At 46.8% G+C, this 15,994-nt stretch overlaps 1 protein-coding gene across 5 annotated transcripts in view; it reads left to right on the forward strand.

Annotated features, from left to right (window-relative positions):
- Nucleotides 1-15,994, forward strand: part of gse1b (Gse1 coiled-coil protein b) — a 188,610-nt gene that overhangs the window by 162,119 nt on the left and 10,497 nt on the right. For all 5 annotated transcript variants that reach the window (XM_049565113.1, XM_049565121.1, XM_049565142.1 and 2 more), the window contains 4 exons: nucleotides 774-971; nucleotides 8,496-8,704; nucleotides 14,284-14,450; nucleotides 14,733-14,933. In XM_049565113.1, coding sequence (XP_049421070.1) covers nucleotides 774-971; nucleotides 8,496-8,704; nucleotides 14,284-14,450; nucleotides 14,733-14,933 — 775 coding nt within the window. The remainder of the gene's footprint in view (nucleotides 1-773; nucleotides 972-8,495; nucleotides 8,705-14,283; nucleotides 14,451-14,732; nucleotides 14,934-15,994) is intronic.

The raw sequence follows: 15,994 nt of genomic DNA on the forward strand, positions 1-15,994 counted from the left end.
GTTGAACTGAAAGTTTTCTTTTATGCTATGCAAGTCTCGGTATCATTGACTCACAAAATCACAAGATTCATTCAGAACTCATTGTCTAAATTTGCTGGCAGAATTTGAAACACAACAGTTTATTTCCTCTTACAGTGTTGTTGTAATTCTCTTCCTTCCTGATTAGAGAAGGGTCTTAGTAGCACCTCCCTGGCAGCATTAATTGGATCAAGCACAATATGAATGGGACACTTTTTTTTAAGTGATAGTTGTGTGAGGGAGTCAATGAGTTGCTAATTTGTTACATTTAACAGGAAAGGCAATGGTTGTGTTTTCGCTGAATTTGTTAACATAATATACCGCCACGAGGAGATAAAATCACCCTGGTAGTGTTGGAGCATGCTCAGTGGAGGTGTTGTGTAAACTCTGTGACCATGGACCTCTGGCAGACACACAGCCAGACTGGAGCTCTTTGAGCACGGGAAGGGTGACCTGCCCTCCTAACCTCTCACCTCTGACCCTAAGCCATACAACTAAAGCCCCTCTGCCCCTCACACCACCAATCCCCATCCGCCCCAGCTGTCACAAACAGATACCCAGCACCGCACTCTGCTCTGTCTCTGTGTCTAGAGAGACAGACATGCGCCTCACTTGCTCTTTGCATATTTCTTGCACTATATGTTTGTGTGTAGGACTGAAGGTATTTTTAGTGACAAGTTTTTTCACTGGTTCTTCCTGAATGCAGTACTGATTATAAACACTTCCTCATTCTCCTCCTCTTTGTACGTTTGTAGGCATGAGCCATGAGCCAAAGTCACCATCGTTAGGAATGATCTCCACGGCGACCCGTACCACGGCGACGGTCAGCCCCCTCACCCCGTCGCCTCTCAACGGCTCCATCGTAGCCAATGGAAGCCCCGCTACCCAGTCTGCACACTCTGGATTCGCTGCAGCCCTCCGTAAACTGGCAAAACAGGCCGAAGAACCTCGAGGTAAAGCCACACAGCTTGATGACAGGGATCCATGACACTGGCAAGGTTAAGTCTGCTGAATGGCAGCATTTTGGCATATAGTTAATGAAGAAAATGGCAATAGTCCACAGCTGTGATGTCTTTTGTGGCTTCTACTGTATTCTCTTAGTTTGTCGTAGGGATGGGCAACGTATCGATATATTGACATTATGATTTAAGACTAGATGTTGTCTTAGAATTTGAGATTTTGATGTTGTAAGTGTTGTCTTTTCCTGGTTTGTAAGGCTAAGTCACAGTAAAGTGACAGTTTGAGCTGTACTGTTATCTGTCTTTGTCATGATACCCACATTACTGATGATTATTTATTAAAATCTTATTGGGTAATTATTTTTTAAAAGTCATCCCCACAATGTTGTCGCAATATCGATATCGAGGTATTTGGTTAAAAAAATACATTTTCGATTTTTTTCTCCACGTCACCCAGCCCTAATATTTGTGTTAATGTCTGGCTGCAAAATCATTTGCTAAAAAAAGTGATAACATCATACCATGATCTGAGCACCCTATTGTGTATCAAACCATAATAGCAGCTAACTTTATTGTTACATCTAGTCCCCTGACTCTTGCTTGTAAACCTGATGGATTAGGTGTTCTGTACCTCCTGTGTCTGAGTGTGTGTGGTTGTATATTTGGTCTTTGTGTGTGTGTGTGTGTGTGTGTGTGTGTGTGTGTGTGTGTGTGTGAGTAGGAGGAGGGGGTCATACAGGTGTGTGCGCGCCGTGCCTAGTTCCATGGACAGTTTGTGTAGCTGAGAGCAGAACTGCTAATAGCAATGGGATGATATCCACACAGGATTGAATTAGTTGGTGTCCCTGGAGACACTGGGACGAAGAGGAGCCACTCTAGCTGACCCACTTAATGTGCTGTGTGTGAGTGCACTTGGGTGTGCTTGTCAGTGTGTGTGTGATGGTGTTATAATTCCCCTTCCTACATTCGTCCTAGTCAGTGAATACACACACACACATGAAACATGCCGTAAAATTTCCAGCTCCCAGGGCTCTGTTCTGTGGTCGTATGAATATGAAATAAGCATCAGGTGGTTGAATTGCTAGTTATTGACTTGTACGACCTCTTGTCAGAAATTCTGAACTATCCCTTTAAGGCTGAAACATGTTTTTTGTGGGTTTTTGATTTCCTCTTTTTTTGCAAAACCGGCCTGTAATACACATCAACATGCAGACGTTTTTCAAACCCATGTGCCAAGTGTGTCTTAATTATACACACGTAAACATAAAAACAAGCGAACAATGCAGAATCTACACAGGAGAGCCTCAGTGTGAAGTTTATTGAGGGTGTGTGTGTCTGGTGTGTGTGTGGCTCCATGCCTTGGCTCCGGAGAGGCCCAGCTACCCCAGCTGTCCACCCTTGCACTGGCTCTTAAATCAGATGGTCCCCTCCTTCCTGGCTGTCCCTGGACACCTTGCTCCCCAGCCCACTGCGGGTTGGGACCCAGAACCCTGCAGATGATTTATTACCCACAGAAATAGAGAGGGAACTCAGCCCCAACCTCTCCTCACCTCCCTCTCAATCCTTCTCCCCTTCATCTCTCTTCACTCCCTCAACCCTACATGCCAGCCCTATTACTTTCTCACTCCGTCTCCCTCAAACAGAAAAATCGACTTCCAGGGTTCAGTCCTTTTCATTTCATCACGGACTCACCTTTTTTTATTGGAATTTTTCCTTCTTATCTTTGTTGCTCACCCTCCCTTTTGTGTCAGTTGCAGCTGGAAAACACAAGGATTGCGTTCTCTTAGTCATGTTTTTTTAATACCTCAGCTTTTTTTTTTTATTTTTCATTGTGGAGCGAGGTGAGAATAAGTGTGCGCCGTTCTATTTGTAATTCACAATCCACCAAGGCAGAGAGCTCCTGTCTGTGTCTTTGTCATACAAACAGACACCAGATCCTGTCTGATTAAGCTCTACCACCTTTTTATTAAAAGCACAAAAAAGCCCCTTTGTTATTTTGAGGGCCTGCTGACTGTGCCGCATGGCTGGTGTAGGCAGTGATGTGTGGGTGAGTCAGCCGTCGGGCATACGGGGCAACTCTGCCCGTGTTAGGAGCACTGGCTGCGGGGTGGGCAGAGACATGTAGCCCCTGGAGCTCCAGTCACCTCTCTGTCTGCAGAGCCTGTATTTATAGGCAACACACACACACACACACACACACACACACACACACACACACACACCCAAACACCCCCACACATGCAAACAGTTGTATTTGCCACTGTGTAAGCCTCGTGATTTCTTAGCATGCTGCAGCCTGCTGTCCTTTCATTAGCTACTTTGACTCAACCTCACTCTCCCTGTCTCTCTCACCCTCTGGTTCATGCTTTGAGGTGAGTAGTGCAGTATACATGAAGTGCCATGACTCAGTGTCCTAAGGCCTAGAGGAATTAGTTAGGTTTGACTACTAGTATCACTGCCACTGGCTGCTGAACTGATTTAAGACCCTGAGCACGGCTGCTGTTTATACACACACCCACACACCCATACGCACACACACATACACGCACAGACACATACATTGTCACTTGTCTGTGGCGAGTATAATGAATAGCTCTGTGTACTGAGTGCTGCGCTGAAGAGGGGAGGTGATGGATAATGAGTATCAGAGCAGCGTAAAGGACACACTCTCATCCCATGTACACTCACATGAACACACACACGATAGCACTCGCATGTGTGCGCAAACACACAACACACACACAGACAACACACTGCCTCAAAAAGGCAGGCCTGCTGATATCTGATTAATTAGGCAGACCTGGGTTTAATCCTCTCAGTTGTTTCTTCTCGCACACTCTTAGACACATACACACCAGCAGAATGTCACGACTGCGTTCATACCAACTGTAGTACGCTGCCTGGAGAGAGAATGAAGCGACAGAGAATAAAGGTGTACAAGATAGATGGACTGAATTGGCTGGAAAAAAGAGGAAATGGAAGTAATTAGTAGATTTGTGAAAACCTGTGGTGTTTGTCAGATTGTGAGTATCTCTACATGTACGTGTATGTGTTTGTGTATGTGTGTGGCCGGAGGCTTCCCTTTTTTCTGGGAGCCCAGAGCATGCTGGGACATCGGGGCAGTGTGTCTCTGACCTCTCCATCTGGAGCCTGCCTGGGGCTCACACTGCCTCGCTGTGCTTAGTGTGTGTGCGTGCGCATGTGTGTGTATGTGTTTCTTGAAGGCGAAACCCTTCAGGCTGTGACTGTCCCTGAAACACTCACAAACAAGCTCATTTGCGTTTCCTCTCTCTCTCTCGCTCTCTCTCTCTCTCTCTCCAGACAAGCCACCTTACACCTCTCATGACTCTGTTCAGTAGCAAAGCAGCATTTAAGCATAATATACAGTTTGTACAGTCAGCAGAAGGCACAGAGGATTGCTCCTCTTATTTCCATCCGCCATCTTGTACTGTCTTTCTTTCCCTCGCTGGCACAGCAACACACACAGTGTGCTTCTCCCCTCCCCCCACTCAGTGATGCAGATTACAGGCTTTGTGTTGTGTTGTCAGTGCATGGCCAAGACTGTAGTAGCAGGTGTGTGCGGTGTTTGTGTGCATCAGTGGTTATTGTGTGTCTGTGAGTGAGGGGATGTTTGTGTGTGTGTGTATTAGAGTGCACGTGTTGAGGCTTGTGCTGCTGGTGGGGTGGCATATGGATGCAGGGTTGGCTGGGCACTGCTATGCACACCAGGTGTGAAATGGACTGTTTAATTAAGTGCTGATGTTGTTGTAATGCATGCTGGGAGGGAGGCGGGTGGAGGAGGGGGCGTAGGGTGGGGTGGGTGTGTTAGCGGGGTGGAGGAGAGCACCTTCTGCCTGGCAGGGCTGCGGCTGGCTGCGTGGCTGTTTTGGCAGAGGCGCTGGTGGAGGTGGTGGTGGCAGCAGAAGATTGGTAGGGGCCATTTGGCAACTCTGAAACATTTTTGTGTAGTGTTGTCTTCCTATCAAGGCTTAGTGATCCAGTGGGATTCACTGGTATAGCTGCTGGGCTCCTCCATTGAATGAAATAGCGTGCTGAAGAGCTGTGGTGGCTTTTTGATTGGGTCAGTGGCTGAACTAAAAGGTGCCGTCTATGCAGGGACACTTGGCCACAGCCTCTGACCACAGCTTGGTTTGTTTGTTTGTTGCTGCTGCTTGTTGTATCGTGTGTGTGAGTGTGTGTGTGTGTGTGTGTGTGTGTGTATGCGTGCGCATGTGTGGCTCAGCTTGAGCGGTCAAGTGTGGAGGCAGTCTGGGAGAGTGGGACTGGTAATAGAGGAGGCGATAGAGAAAGGAGCTTCACATTAATCACACACAGCTTGGGACTGAGACAGCGCTTGCTTTCTTTCTCTCTTTTCCTTGCTCTTTCCTTCTGTCTCTACCTCCTCTGTCCCCCTCTCTCCCTCTCTCTGTGCCCCCCCTCCCCTTCCCGACCCCATCACCACACCACACACACACACACCCCTACAAACCAAGCAAGTGACAATCAGTACAGCTAATGAAGTGCAGGTTGAGAGCTGATGAGCCTATTCTAGACTCTGGGGACGAAGGCTGTGCTTCAGTCCTCCTCCTCATCTAGCTCCCTACAGGACCAGCAATGTATGGCCATTTTCTTTCTGTATAGATGGAAAGGGAGGAGCATATGGTGGAAATGACACCAGCTTGGTGCCAATCACATGCCTCCATATATGATTTTTCTCCTGTCAGATGGCACTATTATGTGAAGGAGGAGCGAAGAAAGGGATTTGTGTGGAAATTGGAGCGGGGGGGGGGGGGGGGAATGGACAATGGTTTGAAAATGGACAAGAGGAAATCTTGGAGGAGGGATGGAGGCTTGGTGAAGGAAAGAGGCTTATGGGCGCATATGACTTTCTGTGGTTTTAAACAGGAAGATAAAGGAAACATACATAGATGCATACATGTAACCACCCTCTCAGACATCTCCCTCGAGCCCTTACCGGCTGTAAGTATTGTAAATGTGTTTATGAAAATTCCGCGTTGAGTCTGACAGATCTACGTCTGGTTGGCAGGCACTCTGTTTGAAGAACAGAAGGAAAAGGAATTAGAGTGTATAAAGAGGTGGTAGGTGGGTGGTGGTTGTGTGGGGTGTTGTTAGAGAGGAGGAGGAGGGAACGATGGAGGAATAATAGCTGTTTGTATTTTTTTGTGTGCGTATATGTGTCGAGGAAGGATGCCTACATGAGAACACAAATTCTGCAAGCTGCAAGAGGAGAATGAAGCCGTTGGTAGACAGCCCTTGTCTCCTTTATTTCCTTGCTTTCCCTCACCTGCTTCTCTTCCTGCTCTCTTAATTATTTAGTCTGCCCTGCCTCTTCTCCCGTCTGCTTTGCCTCGACATGGAAAAGGAGGAGATAGGAAGAGAGGGGGGTGAGAGAGATATATGGAGTGGAGGTCTGTTGCTTAGCAGTCCTCTCCTCTCTGCCTCTTCCCTCCTGCCAACCTTATTTGTTCCTCCATTCTTGTGTATGCATATTGTGAGAGTGTGTGTGTGTGTGTATGTCTGTCTGTGTGTGGTGGTGAGTGAATAGGCTGTGACACTAGAGCTGTATTAAGTGAAGCTCCATTCCCCGGGCTGAGTGGGCTGCTATTGATTGGCCTAGTCTTGCAGGGGAGAGTAATGGCTCTCCGAGGTGAGGGGGGGAGGATTAGGCCACTAATTGCCATTGTGCAGACAAGATATGCCCCCCTCCCTCTCTCCCTCCCTCAGTATCCCCCACCCTGTCCCCGCCACCCACTCACCCATCTGCACCCCTTATCTCTCTGCTTTCCTCTCCTCTCCATCTCCTGTCTCACCTTGCACCTCTTTTGCACTCTCACTTGCTGTTTTTTTCCCAATCACTCCCATCTCCTATCATTTTTCATTTTCATGTCTCACCTCACATGTATCATCACCATCTTTTTCTCACATCTTTTTCTTCGTGCCCCCCGCCGACCCTCTCTGTGCCTCTTACCACCACTCACACATAGATTTTCAGATTTTCTACAGACTGTCACCTCGCTGCCATTATTGATTCTTTCCATTATTTAGTGGTATTAGGTGTTTAAAATCAGTCAATATCCTGACCGCACCTATCATAAGCTGACATTGTCAGTTATGTTGCCACGGAAACCGAAGCAGGGAAGAAATGGCGGTTGGGTAAGAGATCTGTGGTTTTTGTTCTGATGGTGATAATTGGAGAGGAAGTAGACCTGAAACTGGCCCGAGGTTTCAGCTGCTGTGGTTGCAAGTAAGCACGTTTATGCACAACAGCACGCTACCTGCGCATGCACACACACATAAGTGCACATCTCCGGCTGTCCTTGCTGCAGCGCCGAAGTGTGTGTCCCATTGAGAGGGTTGTGACCCAGTTTGACTGTGTAATGCTGCACTCGCTCTGAGCGGAGGAAACATACAGCACACTGTACTTTCAGGAGAAGAGGCAGGGGCTGGGTGGAGAAGAGGGTGAATGAGAGGACATGAAGAGACAACACAGGTTAAAACATGGGAGAGAGCAAAGGGAAAAAAAAGAAGGGAAGACAGAAGAATAAAAAAAAAGACAGAAAGGAAGAGACTGTTGACACAGTTGAGAAGAACGGAGTGTGTAGCCTGTATGGGGGGAGGTAAAGATGTAAGACTGGAAAAAATGGAATTGCAGTGATAAACGTATGTGAACGAGAGCATATCATAAGAGAGGAACTGGAGAGAGAAAAGGCGAGATGTGTGGAAAGCGAGGCATGTGACCAGACCGTGACCCTGCGCTACAGGGTTTCCCTGGAGGGCTTTGTTAATGTGGCACAGCTACAGCGCAGCGGAGAAGCTCATTGGGCCAGCTTTTCACCACCTGCTGTGTGTGTGTGTGCGCCATGCAGGGGGAGTTTTGTGTGTGTGTGGCTGCAAGCGCCACTGACTGTATATACATTCTGTATGGCTGTTCACTCCCAAACAGTGTGTTCTTGGGGGGTGGGGGCGTGTGTGTGTGTGTGTGTGTGTGTGTGTGTGTGTCCTGCATGTCAAGGCTATGTGACTCTCACAGGGCTGCTCATCCTGATCACTGTCAATTCATAAGAGGGGCCTAGGGCCATCCATCTGGTCCTGAGCGTGTGTGTGTCTGTGCACGTAATTTGTTGCTATTGTAGTGTTGCAGCCTCCTTTATAATAATAATAATAACTAATAATGATAATAATAATAAAACTTTATTTATATGGCACCTTTTCAAAACACTGATACAGAGTACTTTAAGATAAGAACAGAACACATCAAAGCACAGAGTGAATGACACAAATTAAAAGCTAAAAACCAGGCACACACTAAAACAGAGTAAAATGAAGTAAAATGTCATAAAACTTAAATGAAATCACTGAGAAATTCCCCAGTGAAGGAGCTACAGGATCATACTGTTCTTAAATTTTCCTTTTTATTAGAGCAAACCACAGACAATCGGCCTGTCTTATGTTCTCTCCTTCACTGTACTCATGTCATTTGTCTCTGTCTCTCTCCAGCTGCGTCCTCCATCAGCAGTGAGTCCTCTCCAGTGTCATCCCCGGCCACCAACCACAGCTCTCCAGTCAGCACACCCAAGAGGGGTCCCCTTGGTCCAGGGCCTGTTCTGGTTCCCCCAGCAGGCCACAGCGTGCCAAACACTCCACCTGTAGTCACCATTGCTCCAACAAAGACTAGCAACGGCCTCTGGAGAAACGAGGGACGCCAGGTAAAACAATGTTCAAACACCTGTCACACTGACCTTGATGTTTCCTTTTTTCTCTCAGTTGCTCTGTCCGAAGTCTCAGATTGTTCCGGTGTATTTTTACTATCGTTGTATTTTACTCTCTGTCTCTCATCTGGCAGTTAAAGCAACATTTCAGTGTTCTCATTCTGCAGCCTGACTGTCAGCACAAGCATGCACACAGACAGGCTCTTGAGGGATTAATGGATTTTGTAGATGACCTGTAACACATAGTGTGGCAGTACGCATTTGACGTATGTACATGTGACATAGCTGGCTGGTCTATGAATGTCTGCTTCCCTCAAAACCTCCCCTCACCACCCTGTCACATACCCCCCTTATGGCTCCATGCGTTAAACAATGCCAGCTGCCACTGGGACGTCGAGGTGACAGACTCAACGGCAGCTAACATCTGTGCCCCTCCAGCCCCCCTCCCACTTAGCCCTCTTGCCCTTGGCCCTACCCCTCCTAAGCCCCCCTTCCCCATCCCCACATCCAGCCTCACCCTCTTTACTCAAGCAGTCAAGTGCATCCTCTGCCTCGTCACCCAGACACCCGCTCTCTGTTACGTAGAGAGGGAGAGAGAGGGAGAGCTGCTTGCTTTGATAAGGAGTGGATTATGGATTATGGCCTTGCTTTAAGCCTTCTTATCTCAGCTCAGGGCTAATTTTCGAGGCCAAGCACACAGTTACGAACAGCACTCGGCAACATGCGGAAACTCTCTGAGACAGTTTGACAGTTCCCCGGAGACGGAGGGAAGGGGGATAGCGAAGGGTGAGTGAGGAGGTCAGCAAGCCAGCAATGTGTGGTAGCATCCAGGCTATTGTCCTCTCCCCTGGACAACCCCCCTGACCCTGACCCTTGCTACCTATAGCTTTTACGAAATGACCCTTGTGCAGTTCAAGGGTCAACCTGAGCCGGGAGGGGCACACACAGGGGAGATGGGGGAACCCTGCCGATGATGTCACCTTTTTTTGCCATTCCTTCAGCATAGCAAGTTTCAAAGAGCAGAGAAAGAAGATTGTATGCTTTTGCACGGTGGTTGTGTGTGTGTGTGTAGGAGGTCAAGCTCGAATTGAAAAGGTCGCATCACAGGGTTTTTGGTGCCTCCAGCAGCACGGGGCCAACCAGCCAAAGATAAAGGAGGTTAAGGGAGGTGATGTGGACAAGAGGTTGGGATGACGGGGCAGAGGTCGTGGGGGGGCAGCAGCGGGGATGCGTCATGAAAGCTGGCGTCACAGCATTTCCCCTGTTTCTGCGGTTCTGCCTCAATGAACACATATAACTCTGTGTGAACAAAGAGCCACGAGGCCATAAAGGACACACACAGACATACACGCCATCAAAATGTCCCTCTTAAACAAAGATGATACTGTCTACAGCTTTACTTCAGTTGCTTATCACTGATCAGGCGTGATGCATCAGGGTCGACCCCTGGCACTTTGACCATGTCCCTTAAACCTTGTCTCACACTGTGTCTCTTTTGTGCAGGATACCTTTGTGCCATGTCATGACCAACCTGTGTTTTCCATGCGACAGGAATGGCATTGTGTGGACATAAAGGGTTTCAGATTGTAGATTTAAAGACAAAAGGAGAGTCTGATAGAGGGAGGAGAAATAAAGAGGAGGGAGTCTGTTCTCTGGATCCCCTGTAAACCTTCCAAGAAAAGCTTGTTTGTTTCAGTGTGTACATTTGTGTCCTGCTTTCTCTGTGTTAGAAGGGTTGATTGGTGTCTCTCTGGCTGAGATATGAGTCTGTTTTTTTCAGTGGTTGGGGGGTGGGGGGGTGGGGGGGTGATAGGCAAGGCGGCTAAGGAGGGAGGGCTTGGTGCGTTGGCATTTTGCTTTAATGACTGCAGGAGTCTGCTCCCGCTGCTGCCTGTAATTGCTTTTTAATTGGCAATTTGGATTCATGGCTCCATCTGAGAGGCGTAAACGAGCGCTCTACAATGCGCAGGGTCTCCCACCCTCAGTGGGGGTTACAGGGGCCTGGCTCACACAGAGGAAGATGGCTGTTAATGGATGTGTCTTTGAGTCTGAGTGCTTGTATTTGCGCTCTGTACTTTGTATATGGCGTGGTGCTGGTGAGCAGCGTGTGTTATATGGAAGGCTGTTTTTTTGGCAAGTGGGGAAAGGTCAAAATGGGATGGCTGGTTGAATGTGTAGGTGCCTGAGTGGCTAAGGTGCCTCTCTAATGGGGATGGAAGGTTCTGTCTTTGTGGCGTATGTGCTTTTTCAAGGTGCTGACCTGTTACACCCACACCTTTGCATGTTTTTCTAGAGGCGTGCATCCACACACATAGATATACACAAACGGAGACTAAGCTCAGGCAACAAGAAAGTACACACAGCATCACAGCCGTATGTACACGTTCTCCTTTGCAAACAACAATCATTGTTGATCAACTCATGTGTAAGATGGTGTTGGTGGTTTTTAGTAACATTATTAATGGTAAAAGCAGGAAGCAGAAGCTGCTCAGTTGCGAAATCAAGGCAGCCCCACCATGTTTTGCTAGAGCCTGAATTTATTTATTCTTCTTTAAATGGGGGAATCAGGGTTTTAACTACACTTACTACTTCCTTGTCCTATTCTTACCTCAGATTGCATTATGTCGCTGTCCTGTGGATTCTCTGAACCGTATACATTGCTCTTTTTCTTCTTCTTTTGCGGTCATCTTTTTAAATTGCATCAGTTTCCATAGCCTCTCTTTTGTTGGCTCCCTCTTTGCTCTCGCCTCCGTGCTCTGTTGTTTCCCTCTCTCATGAGAAACGCCATCTGAGCGGCCACTAAAGTTGATGTTTTATAAAGTCAACTGGTAAAAGGCCCAGCACTGTACATTTTACAAATTGAGTGTTGTTAATTCTGAGCTGTGGATATATTCTGAGCCAGTCGGCCTTCGGACTGCTGCTTTGTTTTAGTAGGGTTACCGTTACATGTTTGAGGAGCCTGAGGATGCTGTTTGCGCAAGTCCTTCCGAGTTCCACCAGTGCTCCATCATGCTTGCATACCTTTAACTTTGCATCACTGAAACCTGTCTGTATAAGCTAGCTAGAGATGCTCCAACAGCGAAGGTGGCTCGTAGCCTTGCATGGGTTCTGCATGGGTGCAAACGTTGGCTGACATTTATAAGACCTTGCTATTAATGCGTGCAGGAATTTATAAGTGCTAGATTTGTTCCTTTCGATTAAACAGTGTGCAGTACCTGCACTCCCGCAGTGAAATTCAGACCCTGTTTGCTGTTTCACAGGCAACTTTGTGTCATCCTCCAGTGATGGGATTTTCTGTGAGATTTGTTGGAAAGGAACAGTTGATTCAATTCAAGTGATAATTTGTGGCTGGCAACCAGTTGACAGTTTTTGAGTCAAAGCCATGATTATGAAACCATGCCCCTGTCGCGCACAAACTCTGTGTATAACACAAGATATTGAACATAGGTTCAACCCACATTGAGAATACTAACTTCTGGTCACCAGATGAATACCAGATAGTCAACAACACCTATAAATAGATTATAAATAGACAGTGCATGATTTTATTTTGCTAAGAAGGTTCTTGTGTTGTGAAGCCATCACAAGTGATCAGTGGAGTGTTGTTTGATTTAACTGTAACATTACTTTTCTCATTTGATCCTTCTCTGACGTCCAACGACCTGATTAGTGTTGAAGTTGGACCACAGATTGAGGCATAGGTGGTACTCGGGCCTGCTCCTCACACATAACACAACAAACATAAATAGATACATGGACCTGTAGCATCAGTGGTGTTTATCAAGCAGTGATGACAGCTTTGCTAAACACTGATCACTTGGTTAGCAAAGCTGTCATCAGTGTGATTATAGCGATTGATTAAGTGACAGCCAGTGTGATAGAGAGCAGCTCGTCCTGCGCGGCAGTGCTCACCAGTAACATGTACCTGTATATCTTTATGACACTGAAGAGGGGATGGACTGGAGAAATTCACTCTGTACAAGTGCACATTACCTAGTCTGTAAGTTCATGAGGGCTTTTCTTAAGACCTCCAGGCAGCCACCCATCAGCTGTTAGTAGTGTTGGTCACTGAGGCACGAGATGTCTTGGAAAAAAGCAGGAGGAGGACAGACAGAGAGCCTGGCATCTTGCGGCTCCCAAGCCACAACCTGATATTGACTTCTTTTGACATATATGAACCTCATTTCCAGTTGGCTGCTGATTGGGAGGGGACGTCCTCTCGTCTCCCTGTGCTCACAAAGCTTTGAAAGGATGGAAGTGGCATAGGGGGTTTATGGGGACAGGAGATTTGAGGGAGTAGAGTGCCTTACTGTTTAGTGAAGCGCAACAAACAACAGTAACTTTAAACCACTGCAACATGGGGGTGTCTGAGAAACAAAGGGAGATGTGGGGGGTCTAAACATTAGAGGCGTTTAAGATTGGATGTTAGCACATGAGTGTCAGCCTGGGTCAGTGGTTGCAGAACAGGACATGGAGGTAATGGCTCCCTAAATTGGATTTATTTTATCAGAGGCAGTAGTGAAGAGAGAGGACAGTGCTGCTGTAAGGTCTCTCTCTAATCCCAGGGAGCCAAGAGGTTAATTTAGTGGGGCAAGAACTGCCTTCTCCTCTCGCTCCTCTTTTTTATGTCTTCATCTCCACCTTTCTTTTCTTCCCTATTTCCATTCTCTCTAGTTGTTCCCTTGCCAACTTCAGCTTGAATTCTCGTTTTGCTGGAGATGAGATAACTGCTCCAGCGTACGTGCAAAAATCCTCCCCGACTGTATCCCTCCATAAACAATTTCCTTGTACAACTTACAAGGGTTGTAAGTTTCTCTGTTCTGCGATTGCATTTGTAGGCAGAGGGAAACCAAAGCTTCAGAAAATGCACTCCCACTCCCACAGCAGGATGCCTTTGTAGCTCTGAAACGGTGTATGTGCCTGCTGAGAGTGTGTGTCTGCGTGTGTGCGTCTGTGTTTGTTGTGGGATTGGATAAGTGAGACGAGGCTTGCTGCCAAAGGGATAGAGGGAGGTGAAAGAGAAAAGGGAAGGAAGAGTAAGAAAAACAGAGGCAGAGGGATGTTGCTGTTTGGACTTTGTTGTCTTCCTTGTAGATGTAAGTGTTTAAGTTATATTTGCACACACATACACGGGCATGCACACACATTCGCACACACACACACTTTGCTAAGATCAAAGTCATCATCTCTCCAGAAGTAGTGCTGTTGTACATCATTACCTCATCGATCAAGGATGACATCTCTTGTTTACAGAGGAAAAAGTAAGGCCGCTTTTTACCACTCTCTACCTGCTTCCTCCATTTTATCATATATTCCCCTCAGAGAAATGCTCATCCGTCTATTTTTACAGGGAGGTAGTCTGTGTGAGAAAGTGAATAAAAGTGCCTGAGGTAGGAAGAGAGAGTGAGAGAGGCTGCTGCTGCTGCTGCTGCTGTTGCTGCTGCACCATAAACAGGCCTATTCTTTCCCCTGTCCCCCCCTCTCTCACAGGATGGGCTCCATGAGCATTGACAACCGTGACGGTCACAGGTCTTCACGAACAATGAGTAAGACTCTCTCTGTGTATCTCTCTCCAGGCTGACTCGGGGCCTCGTGGGGCCAGCAGGGAGCGTCTGGGTGCAGAGGGAAGCATCCCACAGGAAAAGGGTGGCCCCTCAGTCCCTGCCCACCTCCTGGGAAACCCCTATGCCTTTGGTCTCACCCCCGGTGCTGTCATGCAGGATTCACGTTTCCAGCCCCTCAAGTGAGTCACACACTGCTCTGCCTGTGCCTCTGGATTTGAGGAGTTTGCATGTTTTCAATTTAAGTGGAAGTTTTTACACACATTGTTTTAAGTGTATGATCAATAATTCATGGGCATATTAAACTCATTGGGAAAAGCAGCTGCAATAAATGTACACACATTTGTCTTGCTGGCAGTGGTGCTGAGAAATTAATAGTTTCACAGAGTGTGTGTGTACAACAGTGGACACATACAAATCAAATTAACCGTGGCTTTTCTCTGTTGTGCCCCTACCTACCTCAGTCTGCCCAGACAGTTGCCTAACGCAGTGCCCCCTGGTCCTGTGCCAGAAGAGTACCTCCGTGGTTTCCGGCCCTACGCCACGACTGAGGATGCCCTCCGCATGCCCTCTTTGCCCTTGGGCCTGGACCCCGCCACTGCAGCTGCTGCAGCTGCCTACTACCACCCCAGCTACCTGCCCCACCCCTCCTTCACGCCATACAGGTAAGCCTCTCCGTTAATTTGTTTTGTTGACTTGGCACCCATTTCCTCTGAGAGCGAATTGTGCAAGTCAGTGCGTATGACTGAACTAAGTATTTGCAACGCTTGGACTCAGCAGCAAACGCATTAGTGTATAGCTGACCTTGAATTCATGTTCCCAGAGGTAGAATATTGAAGTTGTTTATATTTATTTAACTGGGGGACAGATTTCATCATGTGTAAGAGAGTTGAAGAGAGATGTGGCATTGACAGATGGCAGTGCACATTTAAAAATCAGTTCCCAGGTAAACAAAAAGCAAAGTAACAGACACAAAAATAACCAAACTCACAGTTTCACATGGACATGAAGGACATCTGTTAAAACAAAGGTCAGAGCACATTCTTGCACTAAGCACTGGGGTACCTCTTTGCAACACATAAAAGCAGAGTTTATCATATTGGATGCACTGAGTCCTAAATTACATGTTTATATATATTGTATTATCTGAGAGGCTGCCTCTTAGAAGCCACCGTATGAAAACATCCTGGTCAGCTGTGTCAAAATGCTTTTAAGAAACTGATTAAAAAAACACATATACATCAGTGTTTATTGCCGAGGGCTGTGGTAATGTCATTTACAACCTTCACAGCTGCTGTAATGATGCTTTATTGCTTGCTAGATTACAGTGCAGTTCTTCATAAAAGATGAGAAGCACTATACTTATTTGACAGCTTTTCCATGGGTCCCTAATAATCTTTGCAGTATGAGACAAACAAAACTCCATATATGCCTTATTAATGAAAAACTTGTATTTATTTTGAAGCTTCTTAAACCGAGCCAGTTAATAACAAGACCCATTTTCCTTGTCTTTACTCGAGCTAGATTATACTTATGAATAAAATATGAACATCCAAGAGAGCCGCAACTGGTTTTGCCACTTAACTCTATATATCTGGAGCTTGTTCATGCGTGCTTTGTGAGAAATTAACATAAAAGAATCCATGAGCTGTTTACACATCTGACATAAGATGTATCCTGTGGTTTGTACAGTCTCTTATAAGGAAATCTAGTTTTCTTTATGGTA

Source organism: Epinephelus fuscoguttatus, linkage group LG2 (genome assembly GCF_011397635.1).
Source record: "Epinephelus fuscoguttatus linkage group LG2, E.fuscoguttatus.final_Chr_v1".
In the NCBI taxonomy this organism is placed as follows: domain Eukaryota; kingdom Metazoa; phylum Chordata; class Actinopteri; order Perciformes; family Serranidae; genus Epinephelus; species Epinephelus fuscoguttatus.